The 18,931-nt window shown below is 39.8% G+C and overlaps 1 protein-coding gene across 1 annotated transcript; it reads right to left on the bottom strand.

Moving 5' to 3' along the window:
* Positions 1-489: 489 nt before the first annotated feature.
* On the bottom strand, positions 490-18,901 carry LOC131447886 (brevican core protein-like). The gene is made up of 14 exons (XM_058619963.1): positions 18,630-18,901; positions 10,913-10,986; positions 10,369-10,746; positions 9,372-9,546; positions 9,014-9,141; positions 8,620-8,913; positions 7,645-8,523; positions 5,586-7,133; positions 3,228-3,335; positions 2,968-3,126; positions 2,788-2,870; positions 2,129-2,273; positions 1,771-1,953; positions 490-1,264 (listed from the first exon to the last, which is right to left on the bottom strand). Exons 1-14 carry the CDS (start codon positions 18,647-18,649, stop codon positions 1,140-1,142), a joined length of 4,299 nt encoding a protein of 1,432 aa, XP_058475946.1. The 5' UTR covers positions 18,650-18,901; the 3' UTR covers positions 490-1,139.
* Between the last annotated feature and the right edge of the window lie 30 nt (positions 18,902-18,931).

Raw genomic sequence — 18,931 nt, 5'->3', positions numbered from 1 at the left:
ACATTTACAAACATGTTCTGACTCACGTCATGTTCCTGTTGCCCTGTTTTCCCTCGTGACCCTCCATTTCCGACGGAGTGACGACACAGGTGACGCAAAATGTTTGTTGATTGCGCACAGGTGTGTGGGCGGGGCACACAGCTGCGTAATGAGAGGTCAAACTCACCTTGATTTTAGTTCTGTTGTAGCCATTTTAATGAAGACATAAACATGTTTTTATTTATTTATTTATTTTAGGGTGAACATTAATCATTCTATATATTTTTTTATATTTTTAGCCTACTTTTACACGCAGTAAAAGCAAGAGAGTTCTTTGTGTAGCTGTTTATATCTTCTTAATATTTAATTTATGTAATTTATTCTCCTTTACACATCTATCTATCTATCTATCTATCTATCTATCTATCTATTTACCCCAATGATCTGTAAAAACTCCATGTGCTGTTGAAACAAATATCAAATAGTGAAATGAAGCCCACAAAACAGTGCTGAGGGTAAAAGAAGAGAACAATTTATTCTTTGCTTTGTTCTACAAAACTTTATTACAACATAAAGCTGACGAACAAAACTGTGTCGGCTGGAAAATCAGAGGTTTCAGAATGCGGACAGCAATCACAGGTGTGAACGCTAACATATGTACAGTATTTACTGACGTTGTGCTTTGGAGATGCAGATTATTGGAAAAGCAGTGATGTGTCTCACTTTTACATCACACTGGAAAAAAACATCTCTGGTGTCTACAAAGATCTGAAAATATTAGCACCATTTAAAAAAAATAGTTTCTTCAAAAACCACAAAGAGTACAGTTATTAATGTAGATTTGAAGCTGGCAGAGAGATTTACTGTGAGAATGACTCGTAAGGTCATCACTTTAACCTTGGTCTTATTGTTACTGGCAGTCACTGCATTATCATTTAAATTCTTGGTAAAATATAAATGTTGGTTGTTGTTGTTTTTTAGCAAAAAGTGTACCCCTTAAAAGAATTCAGAGCCTTTAAGTGCACTCATGTTCTTTGGAAAAGAGGAAGTTGAGTTCAGTGTGTCCTGTGCTGTTTGAGCAGTCATTGGTAAAAGCACTCAGTTCTTGTGTCATCTCACAGCAGCAGAGTTAAACACAACAAGACAAGGAAAGCCGACTCTTAAAACTTGATGTCCCAGTACTGTGGTGTCTTCTTAGTTTCCTTAGCCTCAAACTCGTCTTGAATCGCTGCAAGGTTGTGGGTTGGTGACGTCTGCTCGGGCTGCTGGGTTGGACCTCCAGCCTCTGAAAAATGAATGATTATATCAACTGTTAGATACATTCATTCATTTTTATTCAACCACGTGAACAGATTGCATAAACATACACCCCCTACATTTTATTATTGTCAAAACTTCCCATTAAAATATACTAGTATTTTTAATAAATAATATTATGGTTCTATCAATAAATATGCTGTACATTATACAGCTCTGAAGTATGTGAAGTAAATATGTGATAATGACAATAGTGCAGACAATAGTAACGGAAATGACACCAATAACAGATCAAATATATCACTTACTACTGACAAAAGTAGCAGTAAAAATACACATGAAAGGCACTTAAGAGCTGATATTTTCCTAATTTGATGGCATAATCATCCTGCCTGTCAAGCATTTGATAAAAACATTTAATTTCATTGTATGGTTAATTTTATCATATGACAGGTGGAGATCAATAATCCAGTATATTCAGATTTTAAATCCAAGTTTATATTACATATTGTCTGATGGTCAAGATTATCTTACCAGGGGTGCACATAATTTGCGGCCTCTCCCACATGCCTCCAGGCAAACACCTGATCAGAGGACTGAGTCTCTGCTGGAAACCTTTGGCACAGTGATAACGTACAACTGCATTGGTTTCATATCGCTGTCGAGCTTTTCCAAATATGGACGTGTTTCGGACCTTTGGTGGTGGACCACACGAGGCTGTTGGAAGAGACAAACACTGAAGATCTTATTTTTATTCACAACTTTGCATCATTGCATGATATCGCTGATGTATGGTTATGTAATGGACTGAATTAACCACACGAGGGAGCCGTGTGCATTGATGAAGAGCTTTAAACTTGAAGAGCTTTTAATTCTCATTTTAATAACTCACAGGTGCCTTTCTTGCAGGTGTAGGCCAGATGATAGTTGCAGGGCACGTCACTCCAGCGTCCGTCATCGTGCCACACCATCACCACACAGTCTTCTCCAGAGAGGAAGTAGCTGTCTGGCTGTCCTCTGTACCAGTTCTCATAGAGCTGTGAGAGAAAGAAATGTCTGTCCATGTTTTTATCAGTTTATATCTCACAACTATATCTGAGAGTAACTGAGAATAGATCTCTGCTTTGTTTCTGTATGTTTCTTCCTCTTGAAAGGGCAAAAGCTAAACTCCAAAGCTAAGCTAAAGCTAAAAAGTAGTCTAACATACACTGTGATTTGATTTGCAATGTAGTCAAGTCTCATTTCAATTACAATTGCACTGTAGTTAGAGTATAAGAGTTAAAACATAATGGAGCCTTAATATACTGTATGACACAATGAAAACATGAACTACTCTAGATTCTAATGCAAAGATGACAACTTATTTTTAATTTACTTATCCCACAGGCCATTAAAAAAAAAAATAAATAAACAGATTGTAGCCTTTGCTGTTGTTAAACTGCAATGTTCCAAACTGCAATTTTATCAAGTGAGGACATCCTCTAAGTTAATTTTAATTATGATGCACTTCACTGTGGGCATTTGTTTCTCCTTATGTCTAAGGTCACTCACCAGTGGGTTCCCATCAGACCAGCGGAAATCATCCTCAATAGTCTTATCGTTCAGACCGGTCCACTGGTATTCTTTATAGTTACCTGGGGAAGAGAATAACAACAACGAGTCTCTGAATGAAACCATAAATTAACCACATGAATTTCCTGTGTATGCAGGCAGCTGGCACAGTAGACGTACTGTTAATGTAGCTCTGTTCCTCTGGGGTCATGACGGACACCAAGTGAGCTCCCAGCATGCGACAGTGCTGCTCTGCCACCTCCCAGCTCAGACGCTGGCCGAAGTGTCGGTAACAGAAACCGTGGAACTTGTCCCAGCCTGGTTCACATCGCTCCATGTCTGACAGCAAACACAGAGGGCGAGAAGGGGACAATGGAATGAAGTAGTGTGAACTGTGAAGTACAACTTATTTAGAACACACAACAGAAAGGAGAACTCACCAGTCTGACAGAAGGTGCCTCCATATGTCGGCAAACAGAGACATTTAATCTGCCCGTCTCGGTCTGTGCAGGTGCCTCCATTGAGACAAGGGTTGTCCACACAAGCGTCTGTAACACAAAGGTCCAGTTATTAGTGGATTATAATATTGCTTTAACCTGAGAACACAGGGTAGAGTCTGGTAGCCTACAGTGTTTTACTGGTACAAAAGAACACATTAGGATACATTAGGATGTATATTATTATACATGTTCCGCTTTACTAACTTGACATATCATATTTGTACTACCAAGTAATGTATAAATATTAAAAAACCAAACAAACGGTAAAACTGTCTTCCTTATAACCAGTTTCCAAAAAATATCAGTTGGATTTTCTGTGGTTTAAAACTAAAAGCATGTGTATTACACTAAATAGCATTTCACAAATTTATTTGGAAAAGATCCAACAATGTTCTTGTTAAAAAGCAGTGACGTGGTATATGCTGCTTTGTTCAGATGTTAGGGTTTCGTAGGACGACAAACATGGTGCACTGGACAAAAATACACCAAAGGACACATTAAAGAGACATCTGACATTCGGTCTCTATTGAGAAAAACCTTCTTCTGATGACAAGTAAATCACGAGGGTGTATAATTGTTACGCAAACAGCCTCGAAAAACCTCTATTCTATTCAGAGTTAGACTAAATTAAACTAAAGGAGAAAGAAAACAGCAAAACACTGTGAAAAAAAAAAGATAACTGATGCCGTGTTGCCAAACTCCTTTGTGAATGATCAAACCATGCAAAAGAATCTCTCTCTTGTGTGTCACCATCACAAGGCACTGAAGAAAAACGAGGGATTGGAGTTTCATTTTAATTTTCTACATTTGTGAAAGAAGGCAAAGTGGTGGTATGTGTGTCACAACCAAAATTAAACATTTTACAAGGGCTCTGGTTTGTTTCCCTTGACACCCTATAAACAGGAACTCTGTGGTGTCTGTCATTATACCAAGCACTCATAAAGTGCTATTTATTTAGAGAGCTCTCTTTATGTTAGTGTGTGTATAAAAGGTAATAACGGCCTTACACATAATGAGAATCATATGCAGTCAGGAAAACTATCATTCCATTTGGCTAAATATTCCACATCTAGATCAGGCAGAACCACTGAAATATACCACGTTTTTAGTATGAAACAATGATGCCGTACTGCCCCGTTTGCTTACTTACAGAGTTGTTTTTTAAAGCACAGCCACAAATTCTCACTTATTTAATCTACATATGTGTTTTGTTAAAAAACTAAATATAAACTGCTCAACATGGAAAGTTTAACTCTAATGTAAAATAAAGTTTTCGGCAAACTTAAGACATCTTCTACTGAGAGTGTGCCCAATCAAACAGAATATAATAAAATGGAACCCGCATCCTTAAGTTAATTGCAGTTCTTTCCTCAGCTTCCTTACAACCGAGGCTTTACAATTCCAAAATTAAATGTTTGAGACTGAAAGAGGAGTTGACACACATGACTTAGTTGACTTTATCATTATTACACCTAAAAACAACAAAACAACAGATTAAGCAACAGAACAAGAAGTGACTAAACACAACAGAAAACAACAACCCAGAGAGGACACTTAATGTGATAGTAAGTGCAACAATAATATTTGTGCTTATAAACATAATAATAATCTGTGCTTTTGGTAGTAGTCTTAAATATCAATAGAACTAGTAAACTGACAGTTATGGATTAAATATAAAACATTATTGCAATTGCACTTGTTAGCGCTGTTACATTCAACACAATTGCTGTAAAAGAGAAACAAAGAGTCTATTTTAACAAGCAAATTACTGCTAAACATAAAAAGCACACAGTGAGTGTTAAAGAATATCAGTGTGTGCGAGTGAATAATTTGCACTTGATTCAATTTTCAGAAAACAAAACCCACTGATTATGGTTCTGTGGAATGTTAACCAATGCTAACCATGATTTTTGTTGAAAATCTTCATGAGAAGAAGTACTAAACCACTCATTCACTCAGGCACACCACTATATCACAGTACTTCACAGAAGTCAATCTTTGGATAGGGAGGAGAATGTCATGCACAGCAGGACTGGATTGTTGGCAAATGCCAAATGGGTACCTTCCCAGTGTGAGTATCTTGAGGGGAATTGGGATCACAAGGACAGAAGTGAGAGGTGGAAGGAGTCAAAGGGGGCTTTTTGAGACAAGTGAAACAAATACAGGTAATCGTTTGAAAAGGAAGGGAAAAGTTTGACAGAAAATGGAGGTAAAGGTGGGTTTGGGGATTTTAGTGCATCACTGCGTCGAGTAGCAAGAAGAGGACTGTTAAGCTGAAGAAAGTGGCTTTAACGTTACCTGAAGCTTTCCCTGTACTGCCTACAGCTGCCCTCTCATTGGGCAAGATAAGCAGGGTGGGTGGCTGGGTGGGACTAAACTCCACATCCACCAGACCCTGATCCACTGGTGGTTTGTGGTGTGTCACCCTCTGAGGCCCTGTTGTCTTGTGGAAAATTCTGGGCGTCGATGTGGTCGGGCTCCAGGCGCGTCTGGACCAATGCATGGTGGTTGTGATGGTGGTGGTCGTCGTTCCTGTTGTAGCTCTGGTGGGCTTTGTACTTGTGGAGGAACGTGAAGCTGCTGTTGAGGAGGGGGAAGTGGTTCTTCTGCTGTACTCGAGATCATTGACAGATTCTTGGGGTCCAGCTGTGGTGGTCACCAGAGCCCAGTTAGAACTTTGGGAATCGAGAGGATAGATGGTGAAATCCTCCTCAACTGTAGGAGCAAAGTTGACAATTTCCCCTGAGGTTGAAGCAATTTTAGATTCTTCTCCAAGGACTGTGGTAAAATTCGCTTCCTCTTCTAAGTGTAGGGAAACATTAGCTTGTTCTCCAGATGTTAGACCAACATCAAGTTGTTCAGGGGTTGGGACAACATTTGCTTCTTCTTCAATGGTTGATCCAACATCAAACTTTTCAAGGATTGGGACAACATTAGCTTCATCTTCAATGGTTGAAGTAATGTTATATTCTTCTTTTGAAGTAGGGGAAACAGTTGTCCCTTTAAGAACTGGCGTGACTTTAACATCTTCAAGTGTTCTGGCAATGTACGTTTCTTCTCTTATAGCAGTGGAAAAATTTGTTTTTTCTTCAGTTGTTGGGTGAACATTTAATTCTCTTTCATGCATTGGGGAAAGTGTAACTTCCTCGTCCAGTGAAAAGGAGCCATTAGCCTCTTCTTCCAAGGTTGGTAAAATTTTTGTTTCCCCTTCAAAGGTTAGAGTAATTGTGATGTCTTCTTCAGGAGTTGGAGAAACTTTAACTCCCTGTTCCAGTGAAAAGGAAACTTTAGCCTCACCTTCAACAGTCGGAAAAACTTTAATTTCCTCAGTTGGAGCAACTTCGTTGTCTTTTCCGAAGACTGCAGTAACTGTATCTGTTCCAGGTTCCTGTCCACTTGCCTCTTCAGAAGCAATAGTCGCAGTACCCCAATACCCTCTGGACCCTGGTGTGCGATACAGTGCTGTGGTAGAATCAGTAGGCAGCTGAGAACTGTTTGACCTCTCTGAAGACTTGGTGGTGGCAAAACTGGTGTCTTCAGCCTTGGTCACATGCAGTTGTTCTTCCTCAGTATCAATTGTGACTGAGTCTTCTGATTCCAAGCTCGTACTTCCCTCCTGTTTAGAAATGGAAGACTCCCATAATTGTGCTGCCGTGGTGACGATGCTGAAGGCCTGTTTCTCAGTGCTTTGCGAATCAGACGAAGACGTCTGGTGTGGGATTCCAGTCCAAGGTTCAACAGGTACGTTGCTAGCTGAAGCAGAGGGGGATGGATGAGTGGTAAACCCAGAGGCGGATGAATCGGACGAGGTGGTGAAACTGACGGTTTCAGCATCGAGATCCCTCTCTGAGGAAAAAACAAAAATATTGACATGTGATTTTAGGAGCTGTAAATGTATAAGTATCTTAAACTGAAACAAGTTCTGCCAATAAAGACACATAAATGTTACAAACTGGACATTTTCAACACACATTGCAGTTGGAGTAAAGTGGACAAAACTGACTGACATCTCAAAAACTGTAGGGATTACGCTGATTTTTATTTTTTTGCAGAGACCTTCCAGATCCTTAGAAAATTTTACCATGAGGTTGACATTTTTGGATTTTAGCAACTAGACCACAACTAGATAGACTGCAACAAAATATTGCACAGTTATGAAGTTATATGTACCCATTACACAAGTAAGCAAATACTGGACCTCAAAAACTAATACTGCTGTATTTCTTTCAAATAAATACATTACTAAAACCCACTTCTTATCATAGCATCATCATTGATGTGTCAGGATGACATTAGTATTTAGGTACGTACATGCTCTAGCATGGCTATAGAAGATTCTAATTATATTAAATCATACCTTGAGAAATATCTCCAGATCCATCAATAGAGAGCCATGGTGTAGTTAGGTCTTCATTGCCAGCTTTGGTAGTTTGTGTTTGAAACTCGTCTTCCTCACTTGGTGACTGAGTTGATAGAGACATTAGTCCAGGTCCTGTGACTGTTGCCTCCTCAAACTTCACCTGGAGCATGTTGTCACTGGTTACTGAACTCGCCTCAACAGCATTTTCCTCTTCTCGTGTAGAGTTGTTGTCTGTTTCGCTGTAATTAGCTTGTGATCTGGTAACATCCAGGTAGGTCTCTTGAATTTCTTGGGAGTCCTTCAGCGTCTCTAATGGTTCTATGTGCTCTTCAGGGTCTGAGTCTGGAACTGTTTGGTTATGGCTGTACAGTTCATTTGATATTTCAGGAACCTCAGTTGTTCTTTCAAGCTCAAACTGGTGAGAGGTGAGGTTGAAGTCCAGGAGGGAATCTGTCTCATTGTAAACACTGGGAAGTAATGATGTATTTTGTGGGACATCGTAGGTTTCTCTGCTGCTGGCTGTGCTGTATGTCAGTTCTTCTGAAGGGTACATGGAGTAAGAGCTCATGTCTGTAGGGGATGAAGTTTCATAAAATGGCTGAAGGAGGTCCAGTGTAGATGTGGTGTTGAGGGGAGACTCTGTTGTGTCTGATACATTTGTTGGTTGAGTATCAGACAGATTTTTCTGAGTGGAAAGAGGTGAGACATAGGCAAAAGATTCCAGCAGACTTTGAGCCTCTCGCTCCACTTGCTCTGCGTATTGGTTCAGCTGCAGCTCTTGGTCTTTTTCTGTAAGAATAACAACATCTTGTCCAATGTCTTCAGGCTCCGTTGCTTCGTAGTCAACAGGTGAGTCAGTGGGAGCATTCCTGTTATCTGTAGAGGACACACAGTTATAAAAAACCGGACCAAAGAGGTAACGTGAGAAAGCAATTCACAACAATTTTCTTTTGCTCATAAGAGAACACCAACCTTTAAAACAATATACATCATGAAGGCTCGACGGCTCTGGGAATCCAGTTTGGTTGCCGAAGCGGTAAATTGTTTTAACGCCTGCCTGAGGGCCTCCACAGCGCTCTCTGGGGGTTATGATTGGGAAGCGCACACTGCCATCAGACAGCCACCCGGGGCTGCAACGATCCAGACCTTCATTCCACGCTAAGTACAGCTGTGCTGTTGTAGCCAGCTCTGCCCCTGTAGCTCTGCAGTACGTCTGTGCTTCAGCAAATGATAAGTGCTGTGGGGTGGAGTCATGGAACACCTCTCCTAAAAACACACGACAATTATTATACAGTTACATTTATTTTACAGTATTTTACAGTAGTGTATATGGGCCTAAAATATTTCTAGTATCAGTTATTCATACCATTAATTTGTTCCACATAACAATACACGTCAAAAAGATCATCTACATCCATTGTTCCGTAGTTTCTCACTCCCGGTTGTCCATCCATGTCTCCATAGCAACCTTCACGAGGTGTTTGAATTGGGTACCTAGAAGAATGGAAACAATCTACAGTTTTTACCCCTTCAGGTTGTGTTGGTACAAGTCAGTAATTACAATTTATTTATTTCATAAACAGCAAATACATCAGGCTCCATTTTGGGAAAATGGAATTTAAAATGTGAACTATGCAATGTATGTAGACTTATATACAAGAATCTCAGGGCTTGTGGAGGCAGAGTGTGAGTGTCCTACAGAAGAAAGAGAGATAATTATTTACCTGACAGACTGATCTGCCAGCCAGCCTGCATCACACTGCTCATATCCATCATAATAGGCTGCCAGCAGCTGGTCAGCAGTAGCCATTTCTGCTCCAATGGCCTCACAAGCCCTTTGGGCCTGATGGAAGGAGAACTCATAACGACCCAACGCATCTCTGTAGTGAAACACGACACCTACACACAATATGCACAGACACACAGACAGCAGATCATGACTATGTTTCAAAATAGAATATAACAAAATAAATGTGACTTTGTCACTAAATTTACTGTCTGGGACATTATGACAGGCCCACTGTGAGTTTATATTGTATAAAGTACTGTATCGTGACACAAAATCAATATTTGGTTGGGACCCTGGGACTGGCTCCATGCAGATTTATTAAGTTGCCAATCAAATCTGAGGCCCTTTACTTAAGATTTATGTGTGTATATAGGACTGGGCAGTAAATCAATAACAATATGTATGGTAAATGTAATTTTCCTCAACACTGATATAGTAAACACTCAGTATATATCAATATTATGGTTATGCATGGCGCATTTTGAAATATCGTTTAATGTGTTTTATTAACCATGAATATTTATTAACAGATAACTGGTTAACTTCAACTTTCACTCCTGACCAAACCTTTAATTATCTGTCATTTTATCACAATAATAATTGAATCAACTGATTTGAAATGTTTTAATATGATAATGTTTTTGGCCATATTGCCCAGCTCTATGTATATTTTTTTGTTTTAAATATCACATCCCTAAAAAATAAAGTTAAGTTGCTATTAATGTGTCAATAATATTTTATATATACCTATTCAAGATAACGTAGTCATGTTAAAGGAATGGCAATAAAAATAGTCAAAAACATTATACTGGTCACAATAGCTTGCCATTTTTAAAGAGTGGGTCCCTATTTGAGTTTTACAATGTTAATAAACTTAAGTTAATTTCTCTTATCTTGAAAAGCCTTCTATGATGACCCATGTCATTTGTTACCTTTGACCTTGAGTTGTACAATATCACTGGCGTCCTCCAAGCCCTGCTGCACCTCGCAGCGATAGTGGCCCGAGTCGCTGGAACGCACATTTCTGAGCCCCAGTGACAGGTCATCGAGGGACGATGTGTAGTTAAACAGTGAGGCACGGTCTCGGAACGCCTCGTTGACCTTCACTCTATGACCGCGCGCCACCAGGATCTGAGTCTCCACCCCACCAGACACCACAGTCCACTTAACCCGCGGTAGGATGGGGGAAGAGGAAGCGGTGGTTGGTGCGGAGGAGAGAGACACCAAGCAGGGGATGGAGATGGAGCTGCCCAGCAGAGCAGAAACTGGGCCTGAGTGGGGGATGTTCACCTGGAGGGAATGGAAATCATCTGCAGAGAGAAAATCATACAGATAGAGAGTGATAGAGAGGACAGAGAGAGAGAGAAGTCAATTCACTGTAGGTGCTTTTAAGTGTGTGTGTGTGTGTGTGTGTGCCATATTTAGAGTCAAGTATCTTCATGAAAAGAAAAAGATGGTGGGAAAATGTCAACGTACCATGTGGTGATGGTGTTTTGGTGGGGAAGGCCAGAGTGAGGGGACATACTACACAGAGAAGTGGAAGAACATGTCTGTGGAGAAAAATAATTAAAATTTAAAAGAAGAAAATCTTATGAATTCGTAAAGAGGATGGAAACCAAAATGATGAATTAATTCATTTCCTCACATGTATCTAGTCAGGGGAACATGCATTAGAGTAACATTAAAGGTCAGAACCTGCAAACTGAACCTGTATCTGTATTCCAGTTTCTTTTACGGCATCCACCTACTGACACGTGTACAGGTGTGACCGTGCAGCGTCACACTTAAATATGTTTTGTAGCTTAGCTCATATCCATTAATGATTTATGTTTTGTGGCTTTTTGAAATGTGCATAAATAAACGTCACCTCTGCTAGACTCATAGTTGTTTATTACGGTTCACATTTAACATGATTTGCGGCTTTTGGAAGTAAGAGAATAATCTAACAGCTGGTAATACATAAGATACATGCTGTGAAAACGAAGAAAGGGACCACTCTCATTGATGAAATCATTAACAGATCAAGGTTTGTCTAAAGAAATTTCATAAATAATGCCAAAAAAGAATATAGGGTAGGAAATGTGAATCAACACCTTTGCAGAACCTTAATTGTGATGGGATGGTTTTGGGTGACTGTTCCTAATAAAGTGGCAACTGAGCAAGTGCAGAAAAACTACTAAGAGGGTTATTCGTTTATAGGTGTGTTATGACCCCAGGGTCGTGCTCTCCCTTTACCTGTGTGTGTGTGTGTCCCTCTCTCTTCATGTTTACGTGACGGATGTGCATAACTGTGTGTGTCAGAGTGTGTAGATGGATCCTGGGAGCACTGGAGGTTCCAGTAAAAGAGGCCAGACCATCCCAGCTACAGTGGAGTTCCCTCGAACCACTCAGAGCCAGACTGCCGGCAGACATCATGCATGTTTTAAATAAACCTTTAAAATGGTCTGTTTAAAGTGTTGATGGTGGTTTCTTGGGAGTTGGAAAGAGGGAGTCTCTTCCAGGCCTGGACAAAACAGGCTCAATAACACTGAAGCACAATCTTTGTGTAAAACTTTGACATACAAGTCCCTCAAAGTACTGAAAAATGTTTCTCAAAGCGCATTCATACAGCACAAAAGACCAACGGCTCTGCTTCTCAAAAGAGAAACTGAGCGCACAGACTCCTGACCACAAGCCATTCATCACATCCGGGAGCTAATGACACGGCGTCTCGGCCCAGCGGCATCCAGCCAGCTCTCCGTCATCAGTCTGGCCCTGTTATTAGCCCAGCAGGCATGGCAGGATGCTCGCACTGACCTCACACAACCTCCCGAGGCAGCAGTGATGAAGCTGCAAATCATTAGGAAGCAGAACATGTACTCCAAGTTACTTTTCATGGCTGTTTAAGGAGTCTTTCTTCAGTGGCACAGTTTCTATGTTGACTTGTAACTAAGGTGTTTATTTCTTCACAGGTCGTTTAACCACTGTCACCACAACGCAGCTATTATAGCACGTCCACTGCTGCTGTTAGAGTTCAACAATATTGAAAACCCTCTACATTTTCGATGTGTATTATTGTTCTTATGTATCAAAACGTACATTTGACAACAGAGATTTTCTTACAGTATGAACTAATTATGAGAACAATGAAAATTTTTAGAACCTGACCTGTAAATCTATATTACATCCTTGAATATACCACACTGTCCGAGCTACAAAACAAACTTCATATTACACAGTTTTGTAGTTAATATAGAAAAACATTAACATTCATTTTACCCTTATGTCCCAAAAACATGGGCATCATCATGTATTACATAATCTACATTATAGACCGGTGTTACCAGTTATACTTAAAAATGTTTCCCCAAAATTATAAAAGTGATTCTTTGTTTTTCAGGGGTGATCTTGGTTCTCTTGGAGCAATTACGTTTAATTCCTTCCAGCTGAAAGCCACGCCTCCATTTCCTTTATGTATGGCATTATGAAGCAACGCTCGCTCTCAAAAATGAAGGCTCTTTAATCTGCGTGCTGACAGTTTTGTCTATAATTTGTCACTTTCACAGTGTGAACACAACAGAGAGACTGTAATGCTGTATGTGTGTGTGTGTGTGTGTGGGGAACAGCAAATGAAAGAGACGGCGAATACAACAAAGTGGTTTCTGGTTTGCTCGTGTTGTTGTCAGAGTCGGTATACAGTATCTGTGTCCAGAGAAACTGGTAACAAAGACAGAATTACCAAAGCAGAGTTTGCCTGTTGCTGATACCAACAGTACAACAAAACTTTTGATGTGCAAATGCTGAAAAGATAATCTACAGAGGAGCCACTGTGTGTATCAAGACAAAACACACACAGTGTCATTATGAACCTCACACTAAGACGCATCAGTCTACACTAGTTTGTTAGAGTGTGTACTTCTTTTTAATGTCTCTATTTAGGAAAGACACCTGACTTTAATCGACTGGAACAAGCTGACGAGGATTGTGAAGACAGCATGAAAGAAAACAGGCCGCCAATAGATGACTATAGACATCAGACTATATTTTCCAAAGGTTCTTTGAAGAAGACCTCAATATAACAATTGAAAATGTTTACTGACATTATAAAACAAGGGAGTTGGCTCATTTTCCCATAGACTTCCATTCAGAGTTCTTTTCCCAAACTGGTAGAGTGGCCCCCTGGTGGCCATTCAATATATATTTTTACTTTTGCACTGGTCTTGTAGGGAGAACAGGAAGACTACATCCACTCCTTAAATATGGTCTATGGAGAAGACTTTTCCTCTTTTGTGAATTTGAGGGATATACAAAGGTACTTTATTTGCCAGTACCGACAGTTAATTCAAATATGAAAGTGAAGGCTGGACAAGGGCTGAACAATGTAACTGTTTAGTCAAGCTTTAGTTCAATAGTCACTGCATTATAGATTTAAAATGTAATAAACATTACAACATGAGATACCATTAAAACAGAGGTCTCAAAATCGTGGCCCGTGGGTCACATGCAGCCCTCCAGCCCATTTCATGTGGCCCACCACATGTATACGTTTGTTGTTTGTTTTTAGCAATAGATTAATGTTGCATCATAAATAAAACATTATTGTGAACTATATATTGCTCCTTATCAACACAGACACTATTTATTTTGTCACTGTGATATCATGAAGGAAATTCGTGATATAATTTTAAACAATGGATTTTCACTTGACCGTCCCCCTACTGGCCAGACTAGATGCTCGGTGGCCCCAAGGTCATTTGAGTTTGAGACTCCTGCATTAAAATAACCACTTATGCTCAAATACAGATGACACGCAACATGGGATTAAGTGTCTTGCTCAAGGACACATATAGACTAGCTGAGCTAGGCACTGAACCCACAACCTTCCAGTTTTGTTTAAAACTTTTACTTCTACAACTTAAGTTCATTGTATATCAGAAAATTACTTTTTATACTTAAGCACAGCAAATATACTTTTACTTAAGTAATGTTATAAAAAAAAGTGACTTCAACTTCCACCAAAGTCATTTTGCGATAAGATACTTGTACTTTTACTCAAGTATCCCTTTAAGGTACTTTGTACTAGACTAGGTGTAACCTACATTGCAGCATTTGTCATATTTGCTAAAATACATTCTTTAAACCTGGGATTTTGACTTGAGGCTGAAGACTGTTTATAAAAACTTTGTACCCACCATGTAGTACAGTACAGTTACACTATTAATGCAGCTGTATCACCTACATAAATTTAGCATTGTATTGTATAATATGTTCACCACAATATAGTAGCTTTCTCTTCTGTAATGTGACAGCTGTTGATACTGACCCAGTCAGAGCCTCTAGACTGAGAAAGAAGTGCAGGTCAAACTTCTTTCTGCATCTGTAAATCACACATCTCTCTTGTAATGAGTCCGCACAAACACACCAAACTGTGACATATTAAATGGCTGTCTTTGATGGAAGAATAATTGATGTCTGTTTCCTCACCAGCTGGGTGGACTCCACAGAGCTGGTATCACTATTAGTATTCTTGACAAGAAAATGTCTCACAAAAGGGAGCAGTGGGCCAGGAGGGCAGCTGCACACTGTGCTTTCACTTCACACCGACCCCCTTACAAAAGGCTTCTAGTGAAATTAAAGGCCAGGGCACTGGCACACTCGTTTGCTTTTCTCTCTCTCTCTGTCTCTTACACACACACACACTCTATTTTCAGGGAAGGAAGTTTTAAACCACCAAGAATGAGCATGCTTCATTTAAAGGGAAGGGAAGGGCCACTTTCAGACATTTGGTTTACTTTTTAGTGTGCCCTACAACATGAGTTTGTGCAGAGGAGATAAAATCACATTTTCACTGTATAAGATCTCTGGTCTTGCCACAGCCAGGCGTTCTGCATTTCAGCTTCCCTTTTAATATCGCTAACAATGAAGGCAAGTCAAGCTAAAATCAATTCCACACGCTGCATTTACACATCAAGACACTGTAGCCGGTGCATAATCCACGAGCAGAACTAATACAGTCTCCTCCCCCTGCAGACACTGACAAGAGAGCAAGAGACGACCGATACTTAGAGAAACATGAAAAATAACATTGCTAACTTTAATTATGCATATAAATAGTAGTAATAGTAGTGAGGACAGATGCAGATATCCCTATCAGTGGTGCACTAACAGCAGTGGGTGGTCGCTGCAGCAGCACTGCCTCGAGGTCACTTCAGGCAAACCTCGCCTCTACCACCATTGAGCTGGAAAAAGACTCCTGATTCCAGTTCAGCCAGTTGAAGCCTACAGAAGCAATGGTATGACAGATCTAAGTGAAGAGTGGAGAGCTGAGCTTTTGGCACCAACGATTCTATGATAAAATAAAGCAGATGTTTCCTGAAATGAACAGTAATTGTGTTTTTACAAGGCAAAAAATATACTGTAGACGAAGTTTCTCATTGTGGCTTTCTCTCTCTCCTTTCATCTTTTTTTAAAATTTCAGATGTGTTGACTCGAGTTGAAACGAAGTATACTAGGAATGCAGTGCAGCATAAAAAGCAGTGTTCTTCATAGGGCACTTAATTTAAACCAAACATTTACCTTATGCTGCTAAAATAACATTGGCAATTGCACATTCTAATCAGAGGTTGATGTAGCATCTGGCAAACTTGGATCATTTTTTGCAACCGAACCACTTACATTAGTGTCAAGTTTGTTATTTTGTTCTTAGAAGAAAATCACCCACAATTAGGTTTCTTTTCTTCAGTATAATCTGACTAATGCTAAAGGAAAAAAGCACATTTCATGTCATTTCTGCTCGCGTGTTATTACGGTGTCATATTTTTGGTGAATAAAATGCCATTGACAGATTATAAGAAAACAGGCTCTCACAAGGATCAGCACTACCATTACCCTGAGCAACTTCTGCAGAAATGAAACCAATGAATACCAGATTACACAATTATCAGCAAAAAAATCACACATACAGTATATGCTGATGATAACTGCCTGATTATCTAGGCATCAGATCTTAAATCAGTGGACAAACTGATCACTGAGTCAAACAAAAGAAAATGTCAACCATTAAATGCATCTTCTTAACTGAGAATTGACCAGAGAAGATTGTGATAAGCAGTATAAACCGCCTTTATACACTCATCGACCACTTTTTGGATACACTTGTTCAACTGCTTGTCACTGCAAATATCTAATCACAATGACATGGTCAAGACCACCAGCTAACCATCTACAGAAAATATTCAGTATTAGTTTTTTTGTGCAAAAAACGCCTTATTGGTGCCACAGGCAGAGGAGAATGGTCAGATTGGTTTGAAATAATGGTAATTCAAATAACCGCTCATTAAAGCCAAGGTGTGCTGAGGTCCATCTCTGAAAGCACAACCCATCAAACCCTGAAGCAGATCGACAACAACAACAGAGAATCACACCAGCTGCCACTTTATTTGATGTCCTCTGTACCTAATAAAGTGACTAATGGGTAGAGCTGCATGCTATAGCAAAAAAAGAAGAAAGATGGCATGACTCATCATTTATGCACCTTAACTGGAAATTTTAACTTTTTAATATCCCATTTACCCATCTTTTACCAATATTTTCCAAATAAAACACATTTTCTCATCTGTTAATGGATACTGCAGTTAAAACGTGTGACAGGTTGAGGGTTTATAGGAAAGTGATTGAGAAACAAACTGCTCTGTGGACCTGGTGAACCTGCAGTATTCTCCTCAGTATCTTCTCTGTTCTTCAGTTGGCCACTGTCACCATCAGCCCCCTGAGTCAGAATCATCACTTTGCACCACCCCTCAGACTCCGCCCACCACACACAGCTTCACCATCAAACGAGTCCACATCGTCACCGAACAAGTCAACGTTCTGTCTCCCATTACATGACAGCTCTTTTGGCAAAGCCACCCACCAGATGCTTCACCACCCAGTGAAACTAAAGCAGCGTCAAAGGACATTTCAAACAAAAACCCCGATCTTAGTCCTGACTCAACAGCTCCATGGCAGGACCATGATGAGCCTGTCATAAACCACACAGAGACATTTGTGAAGTCCCTGTCTCCACAGCTCTGTCATGTGTTGTTGACAATAAAACCATGGCAATAAATTGAATTCTGAGTTTTTTATTTTCCTGTCAAAAACTCTTTAATTTACTAAACCAATCATAAAACCACTAAAAGATTAAAGATCTGCTTCGTACTCCCACCAGCAAAGGTGGATGCTGACTTTAGGACTTTGTTTCAAACAAATCTAGTATATATGTATATATATATAAATATATATATATCACATATTGTATTGACTCTTCCTACTGAAATTAGCCCAATATCCCTTATTATGATCAATTAATTTCCCTGAAAGGATCTATACACTTCAAAATAACCAATATGATGGAAGTATTAAGTCTGGGATTGGCTCTTTATAAATTCAGGGTGAAATTAGGCATGAGGTTGTGGCCAAAGATGCAGCAAATAACCAAGTGACACTTAATTACTGTCTACTTTTGTTGCACTCAGCGCTGGTCAGCAAGTTTCAGGTTGTGTTGGATCATAATGGGCATTTCTAATCATTATAATGTTCTTTTTGTAAATGTTGCATGTAGTCACAGCCTTACAGGACCAGTGGACAGAGAGGAACCTGATATGATTCTGTTTGCCCTCAGTCATTCCTCTACCTGTCCATCCATCCACATGAGCCCATGTGGATCCATTTTATGAGATGAAAAAGAAAGAAAGAGAAGAGTCTTAATGTGCACTTAAAAGACAAAAGCATCTCCTTGTTTCTCCTGCAGGGCACATGAGTGACATTTCAGTGCTTAAAAGCAGCAGCAGCAGGATAAAGAAGACGGTAAAAGAGCTGCTGTCTATGTGAAACAGCAGCCACTCCAAAACTTTTGTCACTGCCATGGAAATGCTGATGCACCCATGTAAAAAAAACACCCCACCCCTCATTGATCACTGATGATGCTGAAGAGGAAAAAGTGAAAGCGATGGATATACAGATGAGGATAAAAACTTATACTGAATTAACACAATCACATTTTGATGACATTAACATTAATAACATGCCAGGAAAATGATTGACTATATGATTGACACTCTCTTACATGAAAATGACTTAACAAGACTTAATGATTTGAAAACTGTGAAATAATAATAATTTAAAAAAACTGCGTTGTTGATGAATAAGTAAATAAAAATAGATTAACACCTACCGGATTCTATTGAGCAGCATTTCAGCTGATGCAGGGCGGACTGACTGGGGTCCTCTTGGTTGTGGAAAGTATTTTCTTTATCTAACTATCTCTTTATGTTTATTTCTGTTTTCGTCTGTCGCTGCTTGCTGCTGCAGTGCGACTGTCCTGTCAGTGGAGACGCGTCTGTGGTGTGGATGCTCTGCGCAGGTATGTGGGGGCTGGGAGCGCGCGCAGTCCGGCCCAACACACTCACTCCGAGGCTCCGTGGAAAGAAAGAGAGGGAGTTGAGAGAAAGTGGAGGCAGATATGAAATCCTGAAC

Source organism: Solea solea, chromosome 20 (genome assembly GCF_958295425.1).
Source record: "Solea solea chromosome 20, fSolSol10.1, whole genome shotgun sequence".
Taxonomy (NCBI): Eukaryota; Metazoa; Chordata; class Actinopteri; order Pleuronectiformes; family Soleidae; genus Solea; species Solea solea.
The sequence above is the reverse complement of the archived record's forward strand: the minus strand, read 5'-3'. Positions and strand labels throughout refer to the sequence as shown.